At 36.3% G+C, this 24,057-nt stretch overlaps 1 protein-coding gene across 3 annotated transcripts in view; it reads left to right on the top strand.

Annotated features, from left to right (window-relative positions):
• The window catches only part of ARFIP1 (ARF interacting protein 1), a 136,512-nt gene extending 129,419 nt beyond the window's left edge, over positions 1–7,093 (top strand). The window contains exon 8 of one of the 3 annotated variants that reach the window (XM_074229124.1): positions 1,398–7,093. In XM_074229124.1, coding sequence (XP_074085225.1) covers positions 1,398–1,553 — 156 coding nt within the window. In that variant the 3' untranslated portion in view covers positions 1,554–7,093. The remainder of the gene's footprint in view (positions 1–1,397) is intronic. The other 2 variants (XM_074229123.1, XM_074229125.1) reach the window with 2 other exon arrangements.
• Positions 7,094–24,057: the final 16,964 nt, after the last annotated feature.

The raw sequence follows: 24,057 nt of genomic DNA, 5'->3' as shown, positions 1-24,057 counted from the left end.
GCCGTTGCCCCGACCATCACTTTCCTCTCTCCCTCTCCCCTCCCCCCAAGCCTTTCAAAGCAATTATACAAAAGCCAGCTCTGAAGAGTTCTGATGCTGGGATCTTTTCAGGAAAGAAGCTTTGTGTGTTTCTTTGGTGGTGTCATACTAAATCATCTGGCCAGGTGCAGTGAGTCATAGTTATTATTTAGAAGGCAAGGTGGGACAGTGGATGTAGTATGTTAGCCTTTTATTACTTGGTCTAGTTTCAAATGGGATTAAATCACAAATCAAAATTTATTTGCCTCTCTAAGCTTTAAATGTATAATAAAACTATATGATTAATGCAGTTTAACCTTGCTTTTAGGCCCTAGAATTGAAAGTATAGTTATGTTGTTTGCAAATTGTTCTTGAATTACATTGAGTTTTTTACAGAACTTTCTACTCTCATCCAATTCCATTGACTTCTGATATGAAAATGTTTCTACCTTGATAGTATAGATTCTTTGTTCCTAGGGAAAAACTGTACATCTTTCCTTTTTAAATTTTGTGAGAAATTTTTTTGGGGGGGGAGCAGATAGAAAACTTTCATTTTAGACAGGTGTGTTTTTATGTGTAAAATGATTGATATTAATTTTAAAAGTTCATATGGTAGTCCCTTTTAACTTTAAATTGTTAAATAGGATCAGAAACCTCTTTTTTACAGTCTGGTAGAAACTGTGAATACTTAAAAATGTTTTTAAATGCATAAAATATATAAAATTTAAAAGGAAACCAAGCATATTGAAGTAGTTATCAAAAAAATTTTTTAAACCAAGTTAACAGACCCTAGGTTAAATACCGTGGCTTAGGAAAATGTGTTAATATAACTCACTTGGAAGAACCAAGTGTTCTATGGCCATGAAATGTCATGTAAGAGTTACATAAATTAATTTTAAGAAAAGAATTAATTTTTAATTAATTTAATTTTTCATTTTAATAACTTAATTTTTAAGGACCTAGTAATTACAAATGGTTTGAAAAGCACCACGATCCCCAGTTTTACACTGCCTTCGTTCAGCAGAAGACCTTTTTATTTGGCTGAGCAGTTGTGTGGGCAGCACTGTACCCAGCCACAGCCTCCACACTTCTGGGAGTAGTTCAGCAAAGTTAATATGAAATTAATGCATCCAAGAGTGAATTGTACTCTTAATTTTTATAAATGGTCAATACCCAGAAAAACATGAACTATGCAGTGACGATTCCCTAGCCACACCAGGCCATCTTACCAGGCTACTGAGGAATACTAAATCATCAGTGAATGACTTTCTGAAGGAGGGCTGATGCCTTGTACTCCTTAATTAAGGCAGGTGATAAATTATCTTCCAGTTGAGTGTCAGTGTTCATCTGGTTTTTTAACTCTTTGCTTTTGTCCACAGGTGAAAGTATTGCACAATCAGCTAGTTCTTTTCCACAATGCCATCACAGCTTACTTTGCTGGGAATCAGAAGCAGCTTGAACAGACACTCAAACAGTTCCACATCAAATTGAAAACTCCTGGAGTGGATGCCCCATCCTGGCTTGAAGAACAGTAATCAGACCTGGAAAAAAAAAGACCTATTGTCAGCTGAGAACCCAATAAGAATTAAAAGGGGGGGAGAAAAAGGGGGAGAGGACCCTTGTGTTGATTCTTGCACAAACAGCTTTAAATTTTTCCCTTTTAATACTTTAACAATTGAATTGTTCAAATTGGTGGGAAGGTGGGTATAAATGTAATGTAAACATAATTTCTATAAAATCCAAACATAGCTTTTCTTTTGAAGAACTTCTTTTGTATTGCAAGGGTTGTTGGCTATTTTCTGTAATTTGAAAACATCTAAAATAGCTTTGCACTGACAAGATACAAATTTGTGGTCTCTGGTCCTCAAGATGTGGGCCAGTTATAACTTTTCCAAAGGGAGGTTTACATGATTTGTATCAACATCTAATATTTTATATATGAATATATTAAACATCTTTAAAAGATTCTTTTCCATGTATTATTTTAAAGAAGAGAGTAATACTATTTTACAGAGAAAAAGGTTAGGGCATTTCTACAGCATCTAGAGGAAGTAGCTGTAAATAGATAGTTGATTAACTTAAGGAATTGCAACAGGTTCTTTCTTTAAGGATGGAACTGTGCCACTAGAAGTTTGTTTTAAAAATTTTGAGCAAACAAGAATCATACTGTCTTTTCCAGGAAGCTTCCAAGATCAAAGATGTATTATATAAAGACTTTGATTTGGTGGTTCTAACTAGCGATTACATTTCTTAAAGTGAAACTTGCTTGTTTGAAGGGACCACCCACTTGCCATTTGGTTGATCTTTGGCATTTTGACAGATAAACTTTGGAATACAAGTTCTTGGTCATTTGTAGTCTAAAAATCTGTGATAGAAAACTTTTTAGGTAGTCTTGCCCTTTCAATAGATTCCTAAACAGATTTCACTATAATAAACGCCACACTAGCCTTAAATCACAGAAAAGTGCCTTCTTAAATACAATAATTCTCTTTGAACCAATGTACATATTCCACAGGGTAGCCCCTTCCAAATAATGTTTGCTATATGTCTGTCTCTCTAGCAGAAAGGGGCACTGTAGAAATGTTGAGTTTCTTTGTACTCATTAAACCAAGTTTTAAAGTTTATGGAAAATCATTTTTAAAATGTGATTCCTTTAGAGGAATAGTAAGTGGAAGGGCATTTTTTTTCCTTTTTGATGGGGGGGGAGGGTGCAGTTTGGGAGTAGAAGGAAGGAGAAAAAAGACAGTAAGGAAACCCAGTAATCTCTTAGTTGTTGACCAGTGTTGACTTCTTGTGAGTGACCTGTCTTGTTTTCCTTCATCAGTAGTGTAATCCTTATTAAATGTAAATTCTCTGTTAAGTTTTTATCATAGACATTATAAATTAATATTATTTTGAGAGGTATCTCTTGCAGATGTTCATTTATTTTGTGTTGAAATGAAGTACTCAAAAATTGCTTGTTATTTACAACTATGTCAACTATATGATTTGTTATATATGTTCAAATGCCTTTCAGCTGAAAGGGATCTTGAGTTATTATGCTGGTTTTCAATGCCTAACACAATGTAAACCACAATCCTATCTTAAATCATTCCTTACTATATATTTGTATTCTGACAGAGCCTTAGTTTATTCTTCTGGCAAATAGTTCATTTACATTCCCCAGAATGTGCCTCCATTGTGAATTTTGTATTCTTATTAAAGATGTTTACTGCACTAGCTTGTTTCTTGACTCTTGCTGGTTTAAAACATGGATACCCTTAGGACCAGTATACCTCCCACCTTCATCTTGAAATGCCTTCTTTGGGTATGTTATGTTTTAAGTATGGAAAAATTCTTCAACCTTGATTTAAATTTACTTTCTTTTCTTGAGTAATTGTTTTCTCTCACTTAGACTCTCCTTTGAGGAGTGTCTTTAGATGTCATTTTAGCATAGTAAAAATTGACTTCATTGTTGAATTGTTTCATGAGAAATTACTTTTTTAAATATATAATTATTGATGTTTGTGTAAACATCATCTGCAAATAAGAATAACTATCATTTATATAGTGATTACTATGTGCCAGACACTCTACTGAAATACTTTACAGTCATTATCTCATATGACCCTCACAACAATCCTGGAAGATGTTATCTCCACTTTATAGTTGGGGAAGCTGAGTCACAGCTACTGGGTATCTGAGAGCAGATGTGAATTTGGGTCTTCCCAACTCCATTCTGGGTGCTCTATCCACTTCACCACCTGTCCTCATTAAAATGAAGGTAGATGAATTACATAAAGCAGCTTCATGGTTAGTTTTTAAACTTAAAAAAATAAATTGAACCAAGGGAAGAAAAGAATCATTTGGACAGAAATAGGGAAAAGTTAAATTGTATGTTCATATGCACATATACATACACACACACACACACACATATATATATATACATATACACATCTGTTAAGGAATAAATATAAGAAAAAAATGGTAACTCTTCCCTTAAAATCTAAATTATTCATGAAAAATACACAGGTCTTCTGATCTAGAATGAAGACTATACAGAGAAAAGAAACTTAAACCTAAAAAAAAAATCCTATTTGAAGAAATTCAGCAAAAATCTAAACATTAGAAACCAAGATTTCCAAAACTTATAACTGATTGTGTTTCAAAAACTTACCCAAATTATTGATGATGATGATGTTTGTCTTTCATTCTCAAAAAAGACCATGACATCAGGGAAGTGATATCATGGCAAGCAAACGAATTGGATTGAGTGAGAGGAGACTGTGCTAAGTTACCAGCCTCACTTTCTCCTCCAGAGCCATCTGGATCCAGTGATCAATTATGAATCAGGACAACTGGAGATGACCCTAGATGTGAAGCAATCAAGGTTAAATGACTTGCCCAAGGTCACACAACTAATTGGTGTCTGAGGCCAGATTTGAACTCCAGTCCTCTTGACTTCCTCAGTAAAATCACATTAAGTCCTTTGATTTATGAGTATGTAATTAAACTTATCTTGGAGTGAATTTTTTCAAAGAAAAAGTTTTTTGGTTTTGTTTTGGTTTTTTTTAGGTTTTTATAAGGCAAAATGGGGTAAGTGGCTTGCCCAAGGCCACACAGCTAGGTAATTATTAAGTGTCTGAGGCCAGATTTGAACTCAGGTACTCCTGACTCCAGGGCCGGTGCTCTATCCACTGCATCACCTAGCTGCCCAAAAAAGTTATTTTTAATTCTAGTGTGCATGAACTATATCTAATGTTGCCATTATAAATTTATCTATCTTAGATAAATTGACTTAAAGACAACCTGTCATTTAAAATCTGTTTAGATTCTAAACTATAAGAATAAGAATTTTGTGATATATATAAATAAAGTAAGGACCTTTCCCATCTCCTTCATTTAAAAAAAAAGCCCTTCGCAGACTCAGTTAAAAACTTTTTCAAGGAAAAGAACATAATTTGAAACAAATCATAACTCCCATATCCCTAGTAAGAGTTCTATGCCACCTTTTTGGTTGCTATTTTAGGACTTATTCTGGCTGGAGGGATAAAATGATACTACTCCCTGGTAACCTACAATCCTCTCTTGCTTCAGGGCCATTTTTTACTAAGAACCAATAATAGGCAGAAAGTTCTACCTTGAAAAAAATTTTTAACAGAGCTTAAATCACATAATAAATTTGTTGCCTATATCAGAAGTGATATAGTACATTTTTATATAATGAAGTTCATGAGAAAATGTATTAGCCTTGAAACTAATAAGCCACAAAGATTAACAGTATGAAGTTAAAATCATTTGAAATATCTATTGATAATTGAATATTGAAATATCTATAATAAAAAATAATAGGCAAAGAATATCTTGGCAATGTCAATGCCAGGTATTTTTTTTTAGCAAGTTCATTTGTCTGCATACAGAGACCTGACTTGACAGTTCACCTTTAGCTTTCAACATGTGCTTTCATAGATCATAGATGTAGAACTGGGGAAGGGGCCTCTGGGTCATCTAATCCACTCTCTTTATAGATGAAGAAACTCAGGCCCACAGGTTAAATGGTGAGTCTTAGGTTATATAAATGGCTGAGGCAGGATTTGAAACCAGGTTTTCCAACCCCAAAGCCAATGTTCCTTACACTGTACCATTAAGTTTAAAATATTTAAGGATACTTTCAAGCAAGCTCTTTTCTATTGAAAAAGTAATTCTAAGTGCTCATTGTTATAGTAAATTGTCTTATAACTAAATTGTTTTAAAACTAGGATTGTGAATAAGAATTTAGTAACTCCAAGATCAAATGATACTCTGTAATTAAATGAAATGTATAATAAAACTAAATGAAGTTGGTTGTCCCACTTAATAAAAGACATTACAAGGAACCTTTTTTTATTCTGTAGAGTTTTCCTGGGTGGAAATATTCATTGCTATGAAAAAAAAATACAAGGAACAAAAATAAAATATAAAATGTTATCCCTTCACAAACCTTAAAGATTATCTCTAAACATCTCTGCATAGTTAAGGAAGATGAATTGCAAAGATAATAACAACTGGACCTAAGTCCCAAGTCAGACACCCTCTGACTGAAGACTGAGTTTTTTTCTGTTAACATAGAACTTGGGAGTCTGAATGGACCTTAGGTATCTGTATATCATTTTACAGGTAAAGAAACTTCTGTCTCAGGTTGAGTGACTTGCCCCATGTTACACAGGTATACCAGGGATTCAGTCTAAGGTCTCTGACTATAAATCCAGTATTGTTCACTGTAATACATTTTATTTCATTTCTTATTAGTTCAAGTAAGTTTTTTCTCAGAGAAAAATACAATATTTCTAGTTTAGGCATGTTCCTAATTTTCTCCTGCAAAGGTACTCATTATTAAACTTTCAATACAGTTATAAAAACTGAGTACTCAAGCCTTCATCATCTCTCTTTAGCCAAAGAGAAGTAGAAGGGTCATATATTGTCTTTGGCGCTTCCATTTTAATTGGATATGTTTATTCTCTAATCACAAATTCTCTTCTACTTTTACATCATCATCATTATTATTATTACAGATTTTTATTGGGAGAAAAAAGTCTGTAGTTTTATCAAGTAATTTAGACTTAGCAACATTTCCCTAAGTAATAATGAAGTAAGCTTATATCAGATTGCTCACTGTCTTGGGGAGGGAGAAAAGGAGAAAAATTTGAAACTCAAAATCTTCCAGAAATTAATATGTAAATGCTATTAAGACAAAATAATGAAGTGGTGATAATCAGTTTTCCTGTTTTATAAGATAATTGTATTTCTTTCTTTTGTTTTAAATTGTTATGCTTCCCCCACACAAAAGTTTCCTGCTCGACAGGTTTCTTTGTGCAAATGATCTTTTACAATAAAATTGCTGTGTGACATTCTTAAATGTACCAAGTACTGTAAACTTTTTTGTGTGAGAAATAAAATTGAACTCTTCATAATAACTAGACAGTTATTGATTAATCTTGGTTTGTTGGGGTTTTTGTTGTTAATTTTGGTACTAGATTTGATCATTTGATAGATGATTTTATGCCCAGTGGAATGAAATTGTTTTCTGTGGGAATTGCAGCCTTTCTGTTCTGTCAAGTGAACTTCATACAGAGTCAAGGCCACAGGGGGATTTGCCCAATATTTTCATAAGCCTGTAACCTACACAGTGGGCAAGCAAGAAACTCCACCTTGATTAAAACTTTCTCTTTGTTTTGATAACAAAACTTCTTTCCCAGTATGACTTCCTTCCACCACTACAGAAAATGGCGATTTAGGAGATGATAAAAGAACAACTGGATACTGTTCAAATATTGTAAAAACAAACCTAAAGAAGTGTCTTAGGTGGGGATAGTTTTAAGCCATATTTCTTAGGATCTTGGAGAATGTGTTTGTGTGTAAACTGACATCAGAGAGAAGATAGAATGTTTAATCCTTAAAAAAAATAGTATTGTACAAAAAGGCAGTCTCTCTGCCACCATCCCTCTGTAGCAGTCTTGATACATGGTACTTTAGAGTCATGAACCTAAGCTCAAACTCAGCTTTGCTATTTGATCAGCATGGACCTTGGACAAACAATCTCTTTGGGTTTCCATGTCTCTCTAGATTTAAAATGAGGGTTGAAATCATTCAGAAAACACCCCAAACCATTTGACTTTTGAAGAGGGATGGGGGGGGTGTCTCTAAAACAGTATCTAAAGTCCTTCCAAGCTCATTTAAATCGATCATCCTTTAAACTCTCCTTTTGGAGTTCACTCCTGTTCTGATTCTCATTGATATGATCTATTAGCCTTAGATCTCTTTCCTCCTTTCTCTAAGAACTCAGCAGCTGACTTGTAACCCCTCTAACTTTAATACCACACATTGATGTTCCCTCAAATCCCCTAAAGTCTTAAATTTGTCAGTCTCTTCGGTTTCTATGACCTAAAGATTTCTAGCTCATTTACCACTACAGAGTTTTCTTTTATTTTAAATATTTTTATTTATTTATTTATTTTTCCAATAACATGCAACAGTAGTTTTCACCAATCATTTTTTTTGGCAAGGTTTTGAGTTTTACATTTTTCTCCCTCCCTCCCTACCTTGACAGAAAGAAATCTAATATAGTCTCTATATATGTAATTATGCTAAACATAGATCCATATTAATCATGTTGTGAAAGAAGAATCAAATCTGAATGGAAGAAAAAAATTAGAAAATAATGACAATTCATAAGAAAACTTAAAAATGGAAGATAGTAAACTTTGTTCTGCATTTAAACTGCATAGTACCCTCTCTGGATATGGATGGTATTTCCCACCACAAGTCTTTTAGAATTGTCTTTGATTATTGTATTACTGAAATGAATAAGTCACTTCCAGAATTTTTAACTAGCATTCTTTCACACCATAGTCTCCTCTCCCTTTATCCCTCCCTCTTTCTTGCTTTTCCTAAATCTAATCTTCCTCATCACAGACTCCCCACTCAGATTACATCAACTGTGGGTTCAAGATGAATATCAGATTCATATAGTCAGCCCTAATCTCTCCTTTTCTCCAGTTGCTCATTGTCAGCTGCCTGCTGACTGTGTCCCATGGGCTTCTTGCATTTGGTCTTTCTGAGCTAGAATTCATCATCTTTGCTCCTAAATCTGCCCATCCTCTAGGGCACCATCACTCAGTCACTCCAAGTCATAACATTGTAGTCCTCCTAGCTCTTCCTAGCTCTTCCTTCTCCTCCTTATAATTCAATTAGCAAATCTGAACAATTTTATCTCAGCACCATCTCTTCTCCCCACTCAGTCCCCATCCTAATTCAGGCTTTAACCATCTCTTCTCTGAACTATTCTAATAATCTAATTGATAATCTGGCTTCCAGTCTCTTTCTTCTCCAATCCATCCTCTTCAGAACTGCCAAATCTTCCTAAGGTTTAGGTCGAACTGTGCCACTCCCATCCCAAAAACCTATGGAATGATAAAATACAAACGCCTAGTTTGAATCTTATACAATTGTGCTCTCATCTCTCCCCTTCGGTCTAAGCTCCAGCCAACCTGGGCTGTGAGCCATTCCCCAAACTCCACCCCTCTTCCTCTTGGCATTCACAGAAACCATTCTCCATGCCTAAAATAAACTCCCTGCTCATCTCTGCCACACGGAATCTTTGTCTTCTCTCAAGGCTCATTTAGAGGTCACCTTCTCTCTGAAACTTCTCTTTATCTCTGCAGTTTTCTCCCTCAATTTTCCTTTTATTCAACTTATGAGTATGACATATGGGCACAACTAAAAGTACTTTGAGGAAAGGATGGTTTCATTTTTAGTCTTTGTATTTCTAGCATCTAGTAGAGCACTTTGCAGGATGTCAATTGAATTGGACTGAAGCTGCCTATATTGCTTTGGATATTCAGCTTCTGCTGATAAATGAAACAGAAATGTCATTCCTCTCTAAACTGATAAATGAAACAAATGTCATTCCTCTCTAAACCTATTTCCTTATCTGTAAAAAAGAGGGAACTGATCTGGTTTTTTATAGCTAATGTTTTATTATCTATAAACTGGAAATCCCAATTGTGTTAAGACCAAAGACTTGAAAAGAGAACAAGAGATAGGTAGAAGTGGTTTTGTTTATTTTTTAAAATATTTAATCATTTCTTTTTTCTTTAAGGGTAAAGAATAATATGCTTTTATTTTTGTTAATTTCATGGATTATATTAAAAATAGTAAAGAACAATAGAAAGACATGTAAGTGTAAGTAAGGGAACCTAATGTAGCATTAGATACCATGGAGGACCCATTGTGGGCCAATCATGAAGCAAGAATCACCTAAAAAAAAAACTCAAGGAAAGGTCACATTGGTATCTCTAAGATACTCAAATGAGTAGAAGATGACTGGCTTGTTAATTGGATTACTCTTCCATGGAAGATTTGTAGAAAGAACATGGACCAAAAAATTACACAAGATAGAAAGTACCCACAGCTCTGAGATCATAGATCTGTAAAAGATAAATAAAACGTTATGGAGTCTTGATACCACCTAACCTTTTCTTCCTCAAAGTGATTCCTAAAAATTATATGATGGAAGATTCCTGGTAAAATTTTAAGAATCACTGAAGATATGATAGTGGACAACCATCTAGGAAGGGAAACCATAAAGAGGGATTATAATGTCATCCATATGACGTTGAGCTATCTGATCACAGATAGAGTTTAGTCAGATCTTTTTAGTGAAAAATTTAATAAAGTATTTCATTCTATTCTTATGGAGAAGGTAAAAAAGATGTGGACTAGGTTATAATGCAAATTAGAACTGGTTAAATGGCTACATTTAATTAGTTGTTATTAGCATTAAGGTTATCTAATAGAGGACTAGCCAGGAAGGCCTGAATTCAAATCCTGTTTCAGGTACTTGCTACAGTGTGACCCTGGGCAAGTCCCTTAATTTCATTCAGCCTCAGTTTCCATAGCTGTAAAATGAGGATAGAAATAGCACCGACCTCGCAGCTTTGTTGTGAAAATCTAAAGGAATAGATATAACTCTTTGACATTCTTAAAGTGCTCTATAAATACTAGGTATTATTTTTATTTTTTGTTTCTATTGCAAGGTAATGGGGTTAAGTGACTTGCCCAAGGCCACACAGCTAGGTAATTATTAAGTGTCTGAGGTTGGATTTGAAGTCAGGTCCTCCTGACTCCAGGGCTGGTGCTCTACCTACTGCAACATATAGTTGCCCAATGCTGGGTATTACTGAATGCCAACTTGGTGAGAGGTCTCCAGTGATGTGCCCACAAGGATCTATACCTAACCCTATCACTTGTTAAAATGAATAGACTGTATGTTCAGAAAATTTGCATCTGGCTAACAGAGAATCAGACAAGATCTTGACAGGCAAGACCTTTGGCCTGAATCTGATAAGATGAATTTCTATAAGGATAAATATAAAGTCATCTGCTTGGGGAAGGTACGGTTAGATTACAGTTTGTCTGCAAAATATCTGGGGATTTCAGTGGACTGAGCCAGTCCACTAAAGTAAGGAAAACATGACTGTAAATGGATGTAAGAAATGAATGATATATTTTCTTAGGGGACCTAAATGGGAGACTTAGCATTAGACACCAGTAGGTATGACAGAGCAGCCCCCATGTTACCTTAGGCTACTTTATGGGAGACTAGCTTCTGGGAATCAGGTGGTGGCAGTCCTCTGTATGTCATCCCAGGGATACCACATCTAGAGTGGATACTCCATCTACATCTGGAGTAGAGTAGTCAGTTCTGGATTGTACATAGCTGGAACATGATCAGGATGGAAAGGGCTCTGAATTGAACTCATAGGACATTGTTTGAAAACATTATGGATATCTAACAGAGAAGGGAAGACACAGAAGGCACAAGATAGCTGTCTTCAAACATTTGAAGGTCTGTCTAAGGAACTTAGTCTTATTTTGTTTGACTTTGGAAGGCAGAAATAAGAACAATAGATAGAAGTTGCAAAGAGTCATCTTTAGACCAGAAAAGAGAAAAAAAACTTCTTAACAATCACAACTGTCCAAAAGTAGAGAAGGTTGTCTCAAAAGCAGGAGGTTCCCACTCCTTAGAGGTTCGGCAGAAGCAGGATAACTACTTATTAGATATATATATAATTCTGGCAACAATTCCTCTAGTTTATGAGGGTTCTTCTAGTCTGAAGTCCTGTGGTTTTAATGTAAAATTATCTGTTGGCAGGACATTTATAATAAAAATATGCACATGCTCCAAGGATCTATAGTTTTTATTTTGTTTTTTGTTTTTCTAGGCAAGTAAATCCTATCAATAACTTTGATTTAATAGATAAATCTTATGTGAGGACCAGAGCATTTAATTGACTTGACCCAGGGTCACATCACTAGTGTTAAGAGTTGGATCTTCAAACAAAGCAGGAATGACTCTAAACTCAACATGGTAGTCATTAAGCCCAAAAAAGTCTGTCCTGCTTTGTAGTACCTGGTTCCAAAATTCAAAGGCAGAAACATCAATTATGCTAGCACCAATAATGTTTGTTGCTAAGTCGTTTAACTTGGCAAAAATATTGAAGTGGTTTGGCATTTCCTTCTATTCATTTTATAGATGAGGAAACTGAGGTATACAGAGTAAAGTGACTTGTCAAGAGTCATACAGCTTAAAGTGTCTGAGACTGGATTTGATTTCAGGTCTTCCTGACTACAGACCTGGAGCTCTATCTACTGTGCCACCTAGTTTCCTGACTAATAATATACTTGACAGTATTATGAAATAGATATGATTATATATGATATAATGTTGTATTCAAAAGATACTTAGAATACTGCAGAATATGACTTTTAGGCATATTCTGAATAGATCTGTGTGCAGAATAGACCTTTCAGGGTTTGGATAGGAAGAAATATCCTCCAGGAAGATAATCTGGAATTCTTCCATGTTTATTTCTTCTGTATCACTGAGCAAGGTCTTTGAATCACACAGACTCCACCCCTTATTTTACCTTGCCAACTTTAGAATCTTCAGTGAACACGTGAAAGAAATGAGTCAATGTTGGGAAACACACCAAATCAAAAAATGAAAAACAAACAAGCAAATAAAAACTTGTCTTGATCCAGGCAAATCAATTTTCTAAAATTTTCAAGGATGATATAAATAAAATATTGGGGGGGGGGGTGATGGGGGTAGGGACAATGAAATCACTGATAGTCCTCACTCAAAAACTGAGACATAAATTCCTTGTGGCAAAAATTGCATTCATTTGGTTGGGCTTTTTCCTCCCCTCCTCCAGCCCCTCAGTTCCTTTTTTGAAACTGAGTGCTTTCTGTATTGTATATATTTGACTATGTAGAAGATATGAAATCCAAAAAGCATAATCAGTTTCTTTGTCTTACTATAAAATTGATGGTTTCTTCACTTCTCAAGTTTTTCCCTGCTTCTCATAAACTGACAAAAATCAGGAGCTGCTGGATTCTTTGACATATCATTTATAACAAAACTTAAACTATTTATAAGTAAATTAAACAAAAATAATTCTTTGAATAAACTATACTTTTTAATATACCATACATGGCCATTTTAGCAGCAAGGCAACTTAGACATTTTATACTTTTATGTTCAAAGCTAAGAGTGATTTTACATTGGCACATCTGGACAATGTTTTATCACACAAAAGAAGACATTGCCTATATTTCCATTTTAACCCCAATTTTTCTATAATATATATAATACAGATATATATTATTTTCCCCAATTACATGTTAAGACTATTTTTAAATATTTTTTTAAGTTTTGAGTTTCAAATTCTATTCTTACCTTCCTTTTCTTTTCCCTCCCTGAGACAGTAAGCAATCATTCCTCATTTTAATTCCAATTTTCAAAAGTAAAACTCTACCTCCAATTTCATCTTCAGAATTTGTAGAAATTTTGGAGAGAGAGAGAGAGAGAGAGAGAGAGAGAGAGAGAGAGAGAGAGAGAGAGAGAGTTTGAAGAAGCTTTATATCCAATGAGCATTTCCTCACTGGAAATTTCCTACACCAAGGAAATCACAATTTTAGATTCCCCCTAAAAGTCCTTAGCAACGCAATTGTTACAGCATAATCATTGGTCCTTCTAAGTTTGAGAGTTGAAAAATAAGAAGTCCTTATTTTTCCTTCAAAGGTTAAATATTTCTGCTGAACATGTGGGTCCTTCAAGTTGATACTCCAAATAGGGCAGACCATTATGAGCAGAGCAACTGCACTAATATGAATTAACAAGGTGTCCTTGCCGTAGATCTTTGCCTTCCTACAACTAAATAAATCTTTTGTTAAATGGATTATGAGTGTTTCATTTTGTTCCAATCTGGAATTTTAACTACCAGTGAGCTGATCTGAATCAGGTCTTCTGGTAACATCATGATTCTCTGAATTCATTTTCATCACTTTTATTTAATGGATCTATAATTTTTCCATTATATTCATGGACCGGCTCCTCCTAAAAAAAAATCTTATTTTCTCAAAAGTTAATTAAGACTATTTTCTTTCATTGGTCTCTCTGAACAAACCTACCACAAAGAAAATTAGCAATGTGTATGTAGAAGGATTGGGTATGAACAAAGAGTTAATTTCCTTGCCCCAAATGGTTGATGTGAAAGACTTTGCCTAAACCTACAAAGCAAGGGAAAGTTCAGTATTAAAGCTTCATAGCCAGGCTCTGGTCCTAACTTGCCCCTTTGTCCTTAAAAAAAAATTAATACAATGACATAATATAAGGCTGTTGTGTTGGCTTGGGATTTTTAGTCTTTGGAGTGAATATTTGTGCTTATGACCAGGAGCAATGAAAACAAGTCTTTTTTCCCCTAACACAAGCAGCTTCAGTCTGTGCTGCACCAAACTTCCTTGAAAATGACCTCAGTCCTGACCTTGCTTTCTTCCAGGAAAATCTATGCCAGTTTAGTCTTGTCTCTAGATAAATTATGCAGTAGAATTTAATATGAATTTCTTTTTTGCTGGGGGCTGAATTAGGGCCACTGGAATAAAACACTTCACACTGAAATGGATTCCCAGATGGATGACTTCTCTGTGAAGCCTTTTTAAAGATGCCTGGCCTGTCTTCCGAAACTTGAGGGCCTCACCCATGAGTTTGGTGGAGCCCAGTTTGTGATCCTGGTTCCACAGATGTCTCATTAAGGGTGTAGCTCCTTCTGGGACACAGATGAGCTTGAGGATTCATATTCCTTTAGCATAAGTTCCCAGAAGAGTGGAAGGTGCACCCTTGATCTTCGTCCTTGGCTTACTTCACTTAATTTCATTGTTCAGAATCCTTCAAGCTAAAGGTCTTACCTGAGCTACCAAGGAAATAGATGACCACATCTCAAAATTAGACTTGACTGCATTCGCCTAAGGCTAGGTTATGGAACTTCAGCCTGGAGGTCCACATGTACTTAGCCATGCTTCACTTGAGTGGTCTCCTGTACTTCAGTTCACCATTAAAGGAGGCAACAAACATTTTTTAAAGCCAACTTTGTTACAGTTTAGTCAGACGGTCATTCATCTCAGATACTTCCCCCAAAAAAGACAAACTTCCCATCTGACAAGTTTCAACCTCTGAAGAGTTCCCAAAAATTGTCTTGTTCTTTACCAAGACTACCATATGGATAAAGTACCTTTCAGTGTCTGATAATTGAACATAACAGGCTTTCATCTTGTGTTAAAGATAATTGAACTGTCCAGTATCTTCCTTCTTTCTAGATTTTACTTTTCACCTAGAAAAGTTCCCTCCTCTGCCTATCAGTTTGACACATCAGCTCTATTCCCTTCTACCTGCTTCTATAATAAAAGTCTATAATGAAAGTCAGAATATCTTCAAAAATGGCAGTTTCAGTTTAACAACAGAACATTTATTAAGTGATGACTTTGTATCAGACATCAAAGACAAAAATGAAGCAGCCTCTGCTCTCAACTACCTTGCATCCTAAGGGGGAAACAAGTTGTATGTACATAAGTATAATAAATCAAGATATGTGCAAAATATGGACACTTTAAAGAGAGGAGCAAGGGCATTGAGTTAGGGGAATCAGATAGGCTTCATGGGAATTGAAGTAAGTTTTGGATAAGAAACTAAGAGGAGGAGGGGAAGAAGAATGGCATTCTAGTTACCATTTCTATGATTTGCCTTTGCTGTGTTAGTGTTTGCTGTCCTATCTGGTCTGACTCTAGGAGAATTTATGAAGCTCTTACCATCTATGAAGACACTATTATGGATACTGAGGATAAAAGCCCACCAGCCTTTGTCAACAAACTCATGTTCAAGTGAGGGGATATACTAAGTACACAGAGTGGAACACTAATAGGAGACTTAGAAAGGGTTTTCCATAGGAAGAAGCTCAAGAGCTGAGTTTGAAGGAAGCTAGTGATTCTGAAGGACAGGGGAAAGAGAAAATATATTTCAGATTCTGGGAACAAAGCCCGCAGGTAGGAAATGGGTTGGCAAGTTGACTAGAACCTAGGGTATGTGAAAGGGAGTGATATGAAACAGACCTAGAAAGATTGACTGGAACCAGATTGTGAAAGGTTTCATTTGCCCAGCTAAGGAACATTTATGTGATTTTAGAGAAGACAGACCAGAGATTCCAAAACAAGTGAATAACATGGTTGCTTTTATGCTTTAGGAAAGTGATTTTTGTCAGCTGCAGGGAGGATGAATGGAAGAGGGGAGAACCTGGAAATTTGGGAGCCCAGTTACATGATGGTTGTAGACATCCAGGCCAGAGGTTCTGAGGGCTTTACATTTTTATAACACGGTGCTCTGCTTCAAACTTGAGATCAACTCAATATTGCAATGGAGGGAGGGGTTGGAAATAAGGGAAATAACTCTACTCAAAGTCCTTATTATATTATTCATTGTAAATAGTCTGAGTTCAGTTCACTCTAACTAGGAAAGCATTTATGAAGAGCCTCCTCTACACCAAACATTGTTGACAACACAAAGTATTCCCATCCTCCAAGAGTTTATATTCTACTGAGGGAGGGTGGAAGATGTATCAAATAGCCTAGAACCTTGAACATAACTTTATAGGCATATAATATTCAGTTGGAAAAAAATTAGAAGTTATCTGTCCAACTCTTTCACTTAACAGAGAGGAAACTGATGCCTAGAGGACATCACAAGTACCTTATCTGAGATCCCAAAGGCAAGATTTGAACCAGCTTACTCCAAACCCAATGGTATTTCCATTGTACCACACATTCCTCAGATCCTTCAATGCTGATGCTCTGACTCATTCATTACCCGTGTAGTCTTGAATAAGTTCCTTCATATCTCTGGCCTCAGTTTCTTTATCTGTAAAATGAGCACAAGAGACAAGAAACCAAGTCTTTTGACTTTGAAATCCAGCTTACTTTCCACCCCACCACCCCCTTGAGAGGGAATGGATTTCATCCAGCAAGAATTTGTTAAGCACCTACTCTCTACCAGGTCCAGTGATAGATACTGCAGATGCAAAACCAAAAATGAAACCTTCCCTTTCTTTAAGGAACACATTCTACTGAAGGGAAACAGCATGTACCCAGATAAGTATGGGCAGGATCACTGGAGAAAGGAGAGAGTAGGAATAATTGGCAGGATCAGGAAAAGCTTCTGACAGGGTCTTATTATGTGGTTGTTTAGGATTCTTGACTAAACCAAAAAAATTCCTAATTTCATAGTACACAGAACTCCAAGTCATTATCCCATGAACTAGTGGCTTACATTCAATGTTTGGAATCTAAGCAAGGATATTGGAAAACTGTCTTATGCAGATAACTTTCCATTCTCTTACCAGACTTCTCAGTGTTCTTTTGGAGTGATCCCTCTCCTTTTCCTGAGCCTCAGGTCAGAGATCCTGATAGAGGAAGGTGACTGATCCTTCAACCAACAGGAAAAGCAGTAAAGACTCCGTTTTATTTCTGGGTCCTTTGCACAGCAAGGGATGCTTAGAATTCATTTCAGTATACTAGATCACAATGTTAGAAATCCAATTCTTCTTTATCATAATATTCAAAAGATTATAGATTTAGAATTGAAAACCTAATCTAGTGGTTCCTATTTAGGGTTTCATGCCAGTAATCTAAGAAATTCACAAGGATAGTCTAAACGATTTGCCCTGAAAATTTGCTTACAAATGTATTTTTCCTAAGACAACAAGCATATGCCTGTATGAAGCACCATAGGTTTGTTTCTGCACTAATTTGATCTGAAATCTTGCAGATAGGAAAAAGTATAGGAGATATCACTGGATCATTTCTTTTAATTCTTACCAAATGTCCCAATATGATATTTGTAATTATTTACATGTATAATTTTATAATTTTTATATTTTGAGTTTTATAGATAGAATAACATTTATATTTTATAATTTTATATAATGCAGATTTTTAACTTGGAATATTTGGGGCAAGAATTATTATTGTCATTAAGAACAGCATTAATGCATAAATCTAAAAGAATATTATGAGTAATATATTAAATTACTCTGGGGGGTTCCCAAAACTTTTTTGTGGAAACAAAAAATATTGGAAACTACTCATCTAACTGGTCCAACCTTCTCATTTTACAGATGAGGAGTCTGAAGTAACAGCCCAAGGTCATGTGCATAATAAATGACAGAGTTCAGATTTAAAACCAAGGTAAGGCTTTAATTCTTTACTCTTTATTGGGCCTAGTAGATCCTCAATAAGTAGTTGCCCTTGGAAGGGGACTCTTAAGGGGCCCCTTTTTGGACAAGAACTCTGATTTCACCAACTTGAAGTCAGTTTGGAAATACGGAAAATCCCACCATCAAGAGAGGTATAAGAAGAGGAAATCAACAACTGGTCTAAGATTTAGGGTCTTAGAGAGTGACTTGAGAGTTTATGTGACTTGTCCAAGCTCACAAAGCCAGTCTGTGTCTACAGATCTTGCTACCTTCAAAACAGGGACAACATCCCATGCCACTGTCCTGGCTTTCTTTCAGTCAACTGTTTCCTTATCTGAACTAAAATACTGCACTTGAGAAAGGAAAAGGAAAGTTTACGTCCCTCTTTTTATAGCAAGTAAGGTGAAGAAAAGGGGATGAGAGGGTGGTGGTCTGAAAGAAAATAAAGTATCTGTCCTTTGTATGCTTTATTTACTCCCGTGTCCTCCATTTACTCCTTTTGATTTTTTTCTATAAGATTAAAAGCTGGAAATGACCTTGGAGCAGGAGTGTCCAATTCAAATAGAAACAAAGGCCATTAAACTGTTTTATGTGGAACATATTGACTTAGAAAACTACATATTATCATTAGCTATGGTTTTTTATTTTATTTTGTTCAATATTTAATATAAATATAAATAAAATAAGTGCCAAATAATTTCCAGTTATATTTTAATATGTTTTGGACTTGCAATCAGGAATCTTGTAGACCAAGTGTTTGACATCTCTTGCTGTTCATTTGTTTCTGACTCTTCATGACCTCATCTAGATTTGTGACCAACATACTGATGGAGTTTGCCATTTCCTTCTCAAACTTATTTTACAGAGTGAGAAACAGAAAAAGGGAAGTTAAACAACTTGCCCAAGGTCACAGAGCTAATATCTGAGACTGGATTTGAACTCAGGGCCTTCCTGCCTCGACAGTTGCCCTTTGTCATCTCAATCCTAGACTATCTAGCTCAATCCTCTCATTTTATAGTTAAGGAAACTGAGGCTGTGACTTGCCATAGCAGAACAGGGATTTAAACTCAGCTCTCTTGACTCCAAGTTCAATACTCTTTCTCTAACACACTTCATGCTTCTTATCTTTACCTGGAGAATAATTAATGCTGCCTTAGCCTAGAGAAATGAAAATCAAAGAGGAACTGTCCCATTCCCTCCTGGTTAGGTGATCTGCAGCAAAAATATACTCTGCCATTCTTCCATTAAAACTAGATTAAACTAATCTTTTTCCCCCCCGGGCTCCTTACTGAGGTAAAAATATACAATTTGGATCCTCTCCCAGCCCCCTGTGGTGGGTCAGAGCTGCAGGGATGCTGGGGGCTGCAGTGACTACTCCAGGGATTCACCCAGGGAGCAGGGGCAAGGCAGACTCCATGCTGTGTTTCCGGTATAACTGGAGCCAAATTATAAGGAAACTCAAGATGGGTCTAGATGTAAAATCATTTGCTTTTTTCATCAGCCCAAGGCCTTGAAATCTATACCTCCCTTGATAGGCTACAAGATGTCAGATACACAGATGTATCTTGTAGGGAACATATGCACAAAAATGCCCAACTGAAGAAAGAGTGTGAAATAAAAGAGAAAAACATATTTCCCTCAGTTAAGATTAAAGGACAAAATTGTGAAGTTTTGATAACCCAGGCAGAAAAAGTCCCAGGTTTGACCCCAAGATAACCCCTTTTATTTATAGAATATTATTCCTTCCCCTTCTCCCCTTCCCAGTTCCCACTTTAGCCTCCAGGCAGAGAGATTCTAATATAATATATGATAATTATTAGGGTAAATATTTTGGTGAGGAGGTCCTTTTCTGCCTAAAATGACCCACTTGTAAAGTGAATTTAAACTGACAACTGACATAATTCTTTGCCAAGAGTCAAAACTTGTTTACTTTCTACTTATTATTTTGGTCAAGAAAATTATCCCAGCTCCAGTAATTAATATTGTTAGTGTTCAAATCTATTCCAGAAGCATTATGTTTGCCAAGGCAATGAACCTGCCTATGCCCTCAAGAAAACTCCATTCTACTTTGTTTTTGTCTTTTTAAGGTAATGGGGTTAGGTGACTTGCCCAAGACCACACAGTTAGGTAATTATTAAGTATCTGGGGTCACATTTGAACTCAGGTCCCCCTGACTCCAGGGCCAGTGCTCTATCCACTGCACCACCTAGCTGCCCGCCTCCATTCTTCTTTGGAGTGGTGATAAAGCCTGTATACTCTGGGTGGAGCTTAAGCAGCTATGCCAATTAAAAACAACAACAAAAACAAACAACAAACAGTTTTCAGAGAATATTATTAATAACAGAATTTTTGGATTTGGAAAAGCCCCAATTAGGAAGTAAGTGTCCTCTTCCCCCTCCCCCCTCACTCCCCTGCTCCCTGTCCCCATACTTTGCCTCAAAGAAAGGTTAGGACTGCTTTCTGGCAGTCTTGAACTGGGAATTTATTCCTTATTTTGAAGGGGGAAAGGGTCAGAGATTTTTGCATTGTTTTCTTTTTAAAGAAATGCCAAGATAACTAGTTCTATGCTCCCAAAGAGTTCAGAGAATGAGGGAAAGAATCCACAAAAGACCAACAATATTTGTGGGAGTTCATTTCACATTAGCTCAAAGCTGTAAATGAAGCAGGGTGCCACCTACTAAAGAATGGCTAAACAAATTATAGCATATGTATGTAACAGAATATTAATGTGCCATAAGAAATGAAAGGGATCATTTCCGAGGTAACTGTGAAGAAACATCTTTAAGTAGGAATACAAAGTGAGATGAATAGAAATAGAGAGATTTATACAACATTACAATGACAAATAATTGTGAAAGACACTTAAGAACTCTCTCATCAATGCAATAATAAAAAAAAAATCCAGAGGACTGAAAAGGTAAAGACTCAACATGGAAAATGAGACATACATTTTTAAATACAACTCAAGTGAATTTGGTTTGCTTTATCTTTCTTTTAATGGTTTTTAAATTTGTCTTTGTTTATTTTTTATTTTTAGTAAGAGTGATTCATTTAAGTCAATAGGGGTGGTTTACATTTGTTGAAGTACCTCATTAATGAAATCACTGTCTTGTTGCTAACATATAATGAAAAGAACTGATATTTATAAAATGATTTAAAGTTACTATGTCCTTTATTTATTTTATTTCATTTCCCCCTCTCAAGGCACTCTAAGAGAGGCCAAATTATTCCTATTTCACAGATGAAGGAAGTGAATTAGAGTAACTGTCCAAAGTCACTCAGCTAGTAAATGTTTGGGATAGGCCTTAGGTCTTCCTGACTTCAAGTCCAGCACATTACCACCTAGATGGCAAGTTTCCAGCCCTAGTATATGTACTCTGATCAGTCAATCAATAAACAATTATCAGGCATCTAGGATGCTAGGCAGGCACTTTTCTAAGCTCTGGGGACACAGAAAAGGCAAAACACTGTCCTCTGCCATCAGGGAATCTACAATCAAATGGGAAGACAACATGCAAAGAAAAATATACAAACAAACTATATACAGGATAAAAAAGAGAATTTTACCAGAATTAAGAAGGATAGAAGATGGGATTTCAGCTGCAATTTGAAGGAAGCTGAGGAGATTAATTGGTGGAGTTGAGGAGGGAGATTATTCTAGGCATGGAGGACAGCCAGAGAAAATGCCCAGAAGCAGAGAGATTGTCTTGTTCTTAGAACTAGGGGAGGCCAGTGAATCAAAGAACATATGTTGGGGGAAAAAGTTTAAGAATAATAATAATAATGGTTGTCCTTCATTCTTGAAGAAGACCATGATGTCAGGGAGGTGATGTCATGACAAGCACATGAACTGGATTTCAGTGAGGGGGTGTTGTGCTAAGTCACCAGCTTTACTTTTTCCTCTAGAACCATCTGGATCCAGTGGCTAAATATGTATCAGGATGACTGGAGATGGTGCAGTAGATGGAGTCAGGCCTTGGAATCAGGAGGATGGGAGTTCAAATTTAACCTCAGACACTTGACACTTACTAGCTTTGTGACCTCAGCCAAGTCACTTAACCCTGACTGCCTTGCATCCAGGGCCATCTCCAGTCATCCTGATTCATAACCGGTCACTGGACCCAGATGGCTCTGGAGGAGAAAGTGAGGCTGGTGACTTAGCACAGCTCCTCCTCACTCAGATCCAATTCATGAGCTGGTCATGGCATCACCTCCCTGATGTCGTGTCTTCTTTGAGAATGAAGGACAAACATCATGAGTACATGCCATAAGAAGATTGATTGATTCAGGATTCAAGGTAGGACCGGACTGGGTTATGAAGGGCTTTAAATGACAAACAAGATTTTTTCTATTTGATCTTGGAGGCAATAGAAAGCCATGGGAGTCTATTGAGTAGGGGATGTGACATAGTTAGACCTGTGTTTAGGATGTGACCCAACAAATTCATTATTCTTCTCACTTCCTCTCCTCTCCCAATCCCTCCCTTTTCTTCCCTTTCTCTTCCATCATTTTTCCCTTATCCTCCTCTTTCCTCCTCTCCCATGCTCTCCTTTCACTCTTTTCTCTCCTTGGATTTCCCTATCATTTTCTCTTCTCAAACTTTTTCATAGATATAGTATATTCTCAGTTAGGAAATTTCCTTTATAAATGTTGATCAGCATATCCTCTGTAACTTCTTAGAGAGTTACCTGAGGCACTAAAAAGTTAAGTGACTTGCCTGGGGTCACAGAGGCAAGGTGTCAAAGGTAATATTTGAGCCCTAGGTCTCCCTGATTCTGAAGTCAGTTCTTTATAGTCTCTCCTCCAGAAGCTGCTTGCTTGCTTACTCATTTCACTTGTGTTCAGTCCTGTATGACTCTATTTGGGGTTTTCTTGGTAAAGATAATGGGGTGGTTGATCATCTTCTTCTTCAGATTATTTTATAGATGAGGAAACTGAGGCAAATAGGTTTAAGTGATTTGCCCGGGGGGATTACAGAGCTAGTAAATGTCTAAGGCTGAATTTGAATTTGTGAAGGTGAGTTCTCTAATCTAGGCCTGGGAATCTATCCACCGTGTCACCTAGCTTCACTTATCTGTTCCTACCATCTGCATTTACTACTTTATAATTTTGAGATAGTAGTAAAGTTAAGTCAAAAGGGCTGAGCTGGAAGATCTCTGCAGAACCTTCTAGACTCTATAGCTATGACTGTATGATCCTAGAGAAGGCCTTACCTGCCACCTTCAATTCTTTAGTCTTCTCCCAATCCCCAAGTTGCTTTGTATTTATCCTGTATGTGTTCTCTTTATGCTTTTCTGCAGAAGTGCCTTTCTCACCCTTGTAAACTGAATAGTTTAGGTAGAATAGAAGATTTAAACAGAAGATTCATAAGGACAGAGACAGTGTTGATGGGTGGGTGTGGTTGTTGGAATTTTATATCTCCAATGGCTACTACAGCGTGGGCCATGTGACAGGGACTCATCCAATGCTTGCTGAATTGTCCAGATTATGAATTTCAGTTTATAATAGAAGCTTGGAACATAAATGTCCTCCCTCCTGTCCCCATGACCCCCATTTTCTATTTTGTAGTGCAAAGAAGCCTACAGACTCTCATTAATAATGGAATTTGAAAGGAGAAATTCTTAAGGCAAAATAAATCCCTATGTATAGCTGCAAAAGGCTGAAAGGATGCTAATGATCTGATTTTAAAAGCAGGTTAGAACCTCAACCCTATGCCTCAGGCAGCTATTTTAATGCATTCAACAAGGCTCCCAGAGGACCAAGGAACTGTGTGAAGTCAGATCATGGGTTGAGGTTCATCCCTCAAGCAAATTTCAGACATGATGATAACATTATTTCAGGATTGCAGAGTATTCTTCAAAATAATGGTTATTGTTTACAAAGGCTTGTAAGTTCCACATACACAAATCGTGATTTATTTCACTTTGAAGGGAGCCTT

The sequence above is a fragment of the Macrotis lagotis genome, chromosome 3, assembly GCF_037893015.1.
Source record: "Macrotis lagotis isolate mMagLag1 chromosome 3, bilby.v1.9.chrom.fasta, whole genome shotgun sequence".
Taxonomy (NCBI): Eukaryota; Metazoa; Chordata; class Mammalia; order Peramelemorphia; family Peramelidae; genus Macrotis; species Macrotis lagotis.
Note: the sequence above shows the minus strand (reverse complement) of the source record. Positions and strands in the feature narration are given on the sequence as shown.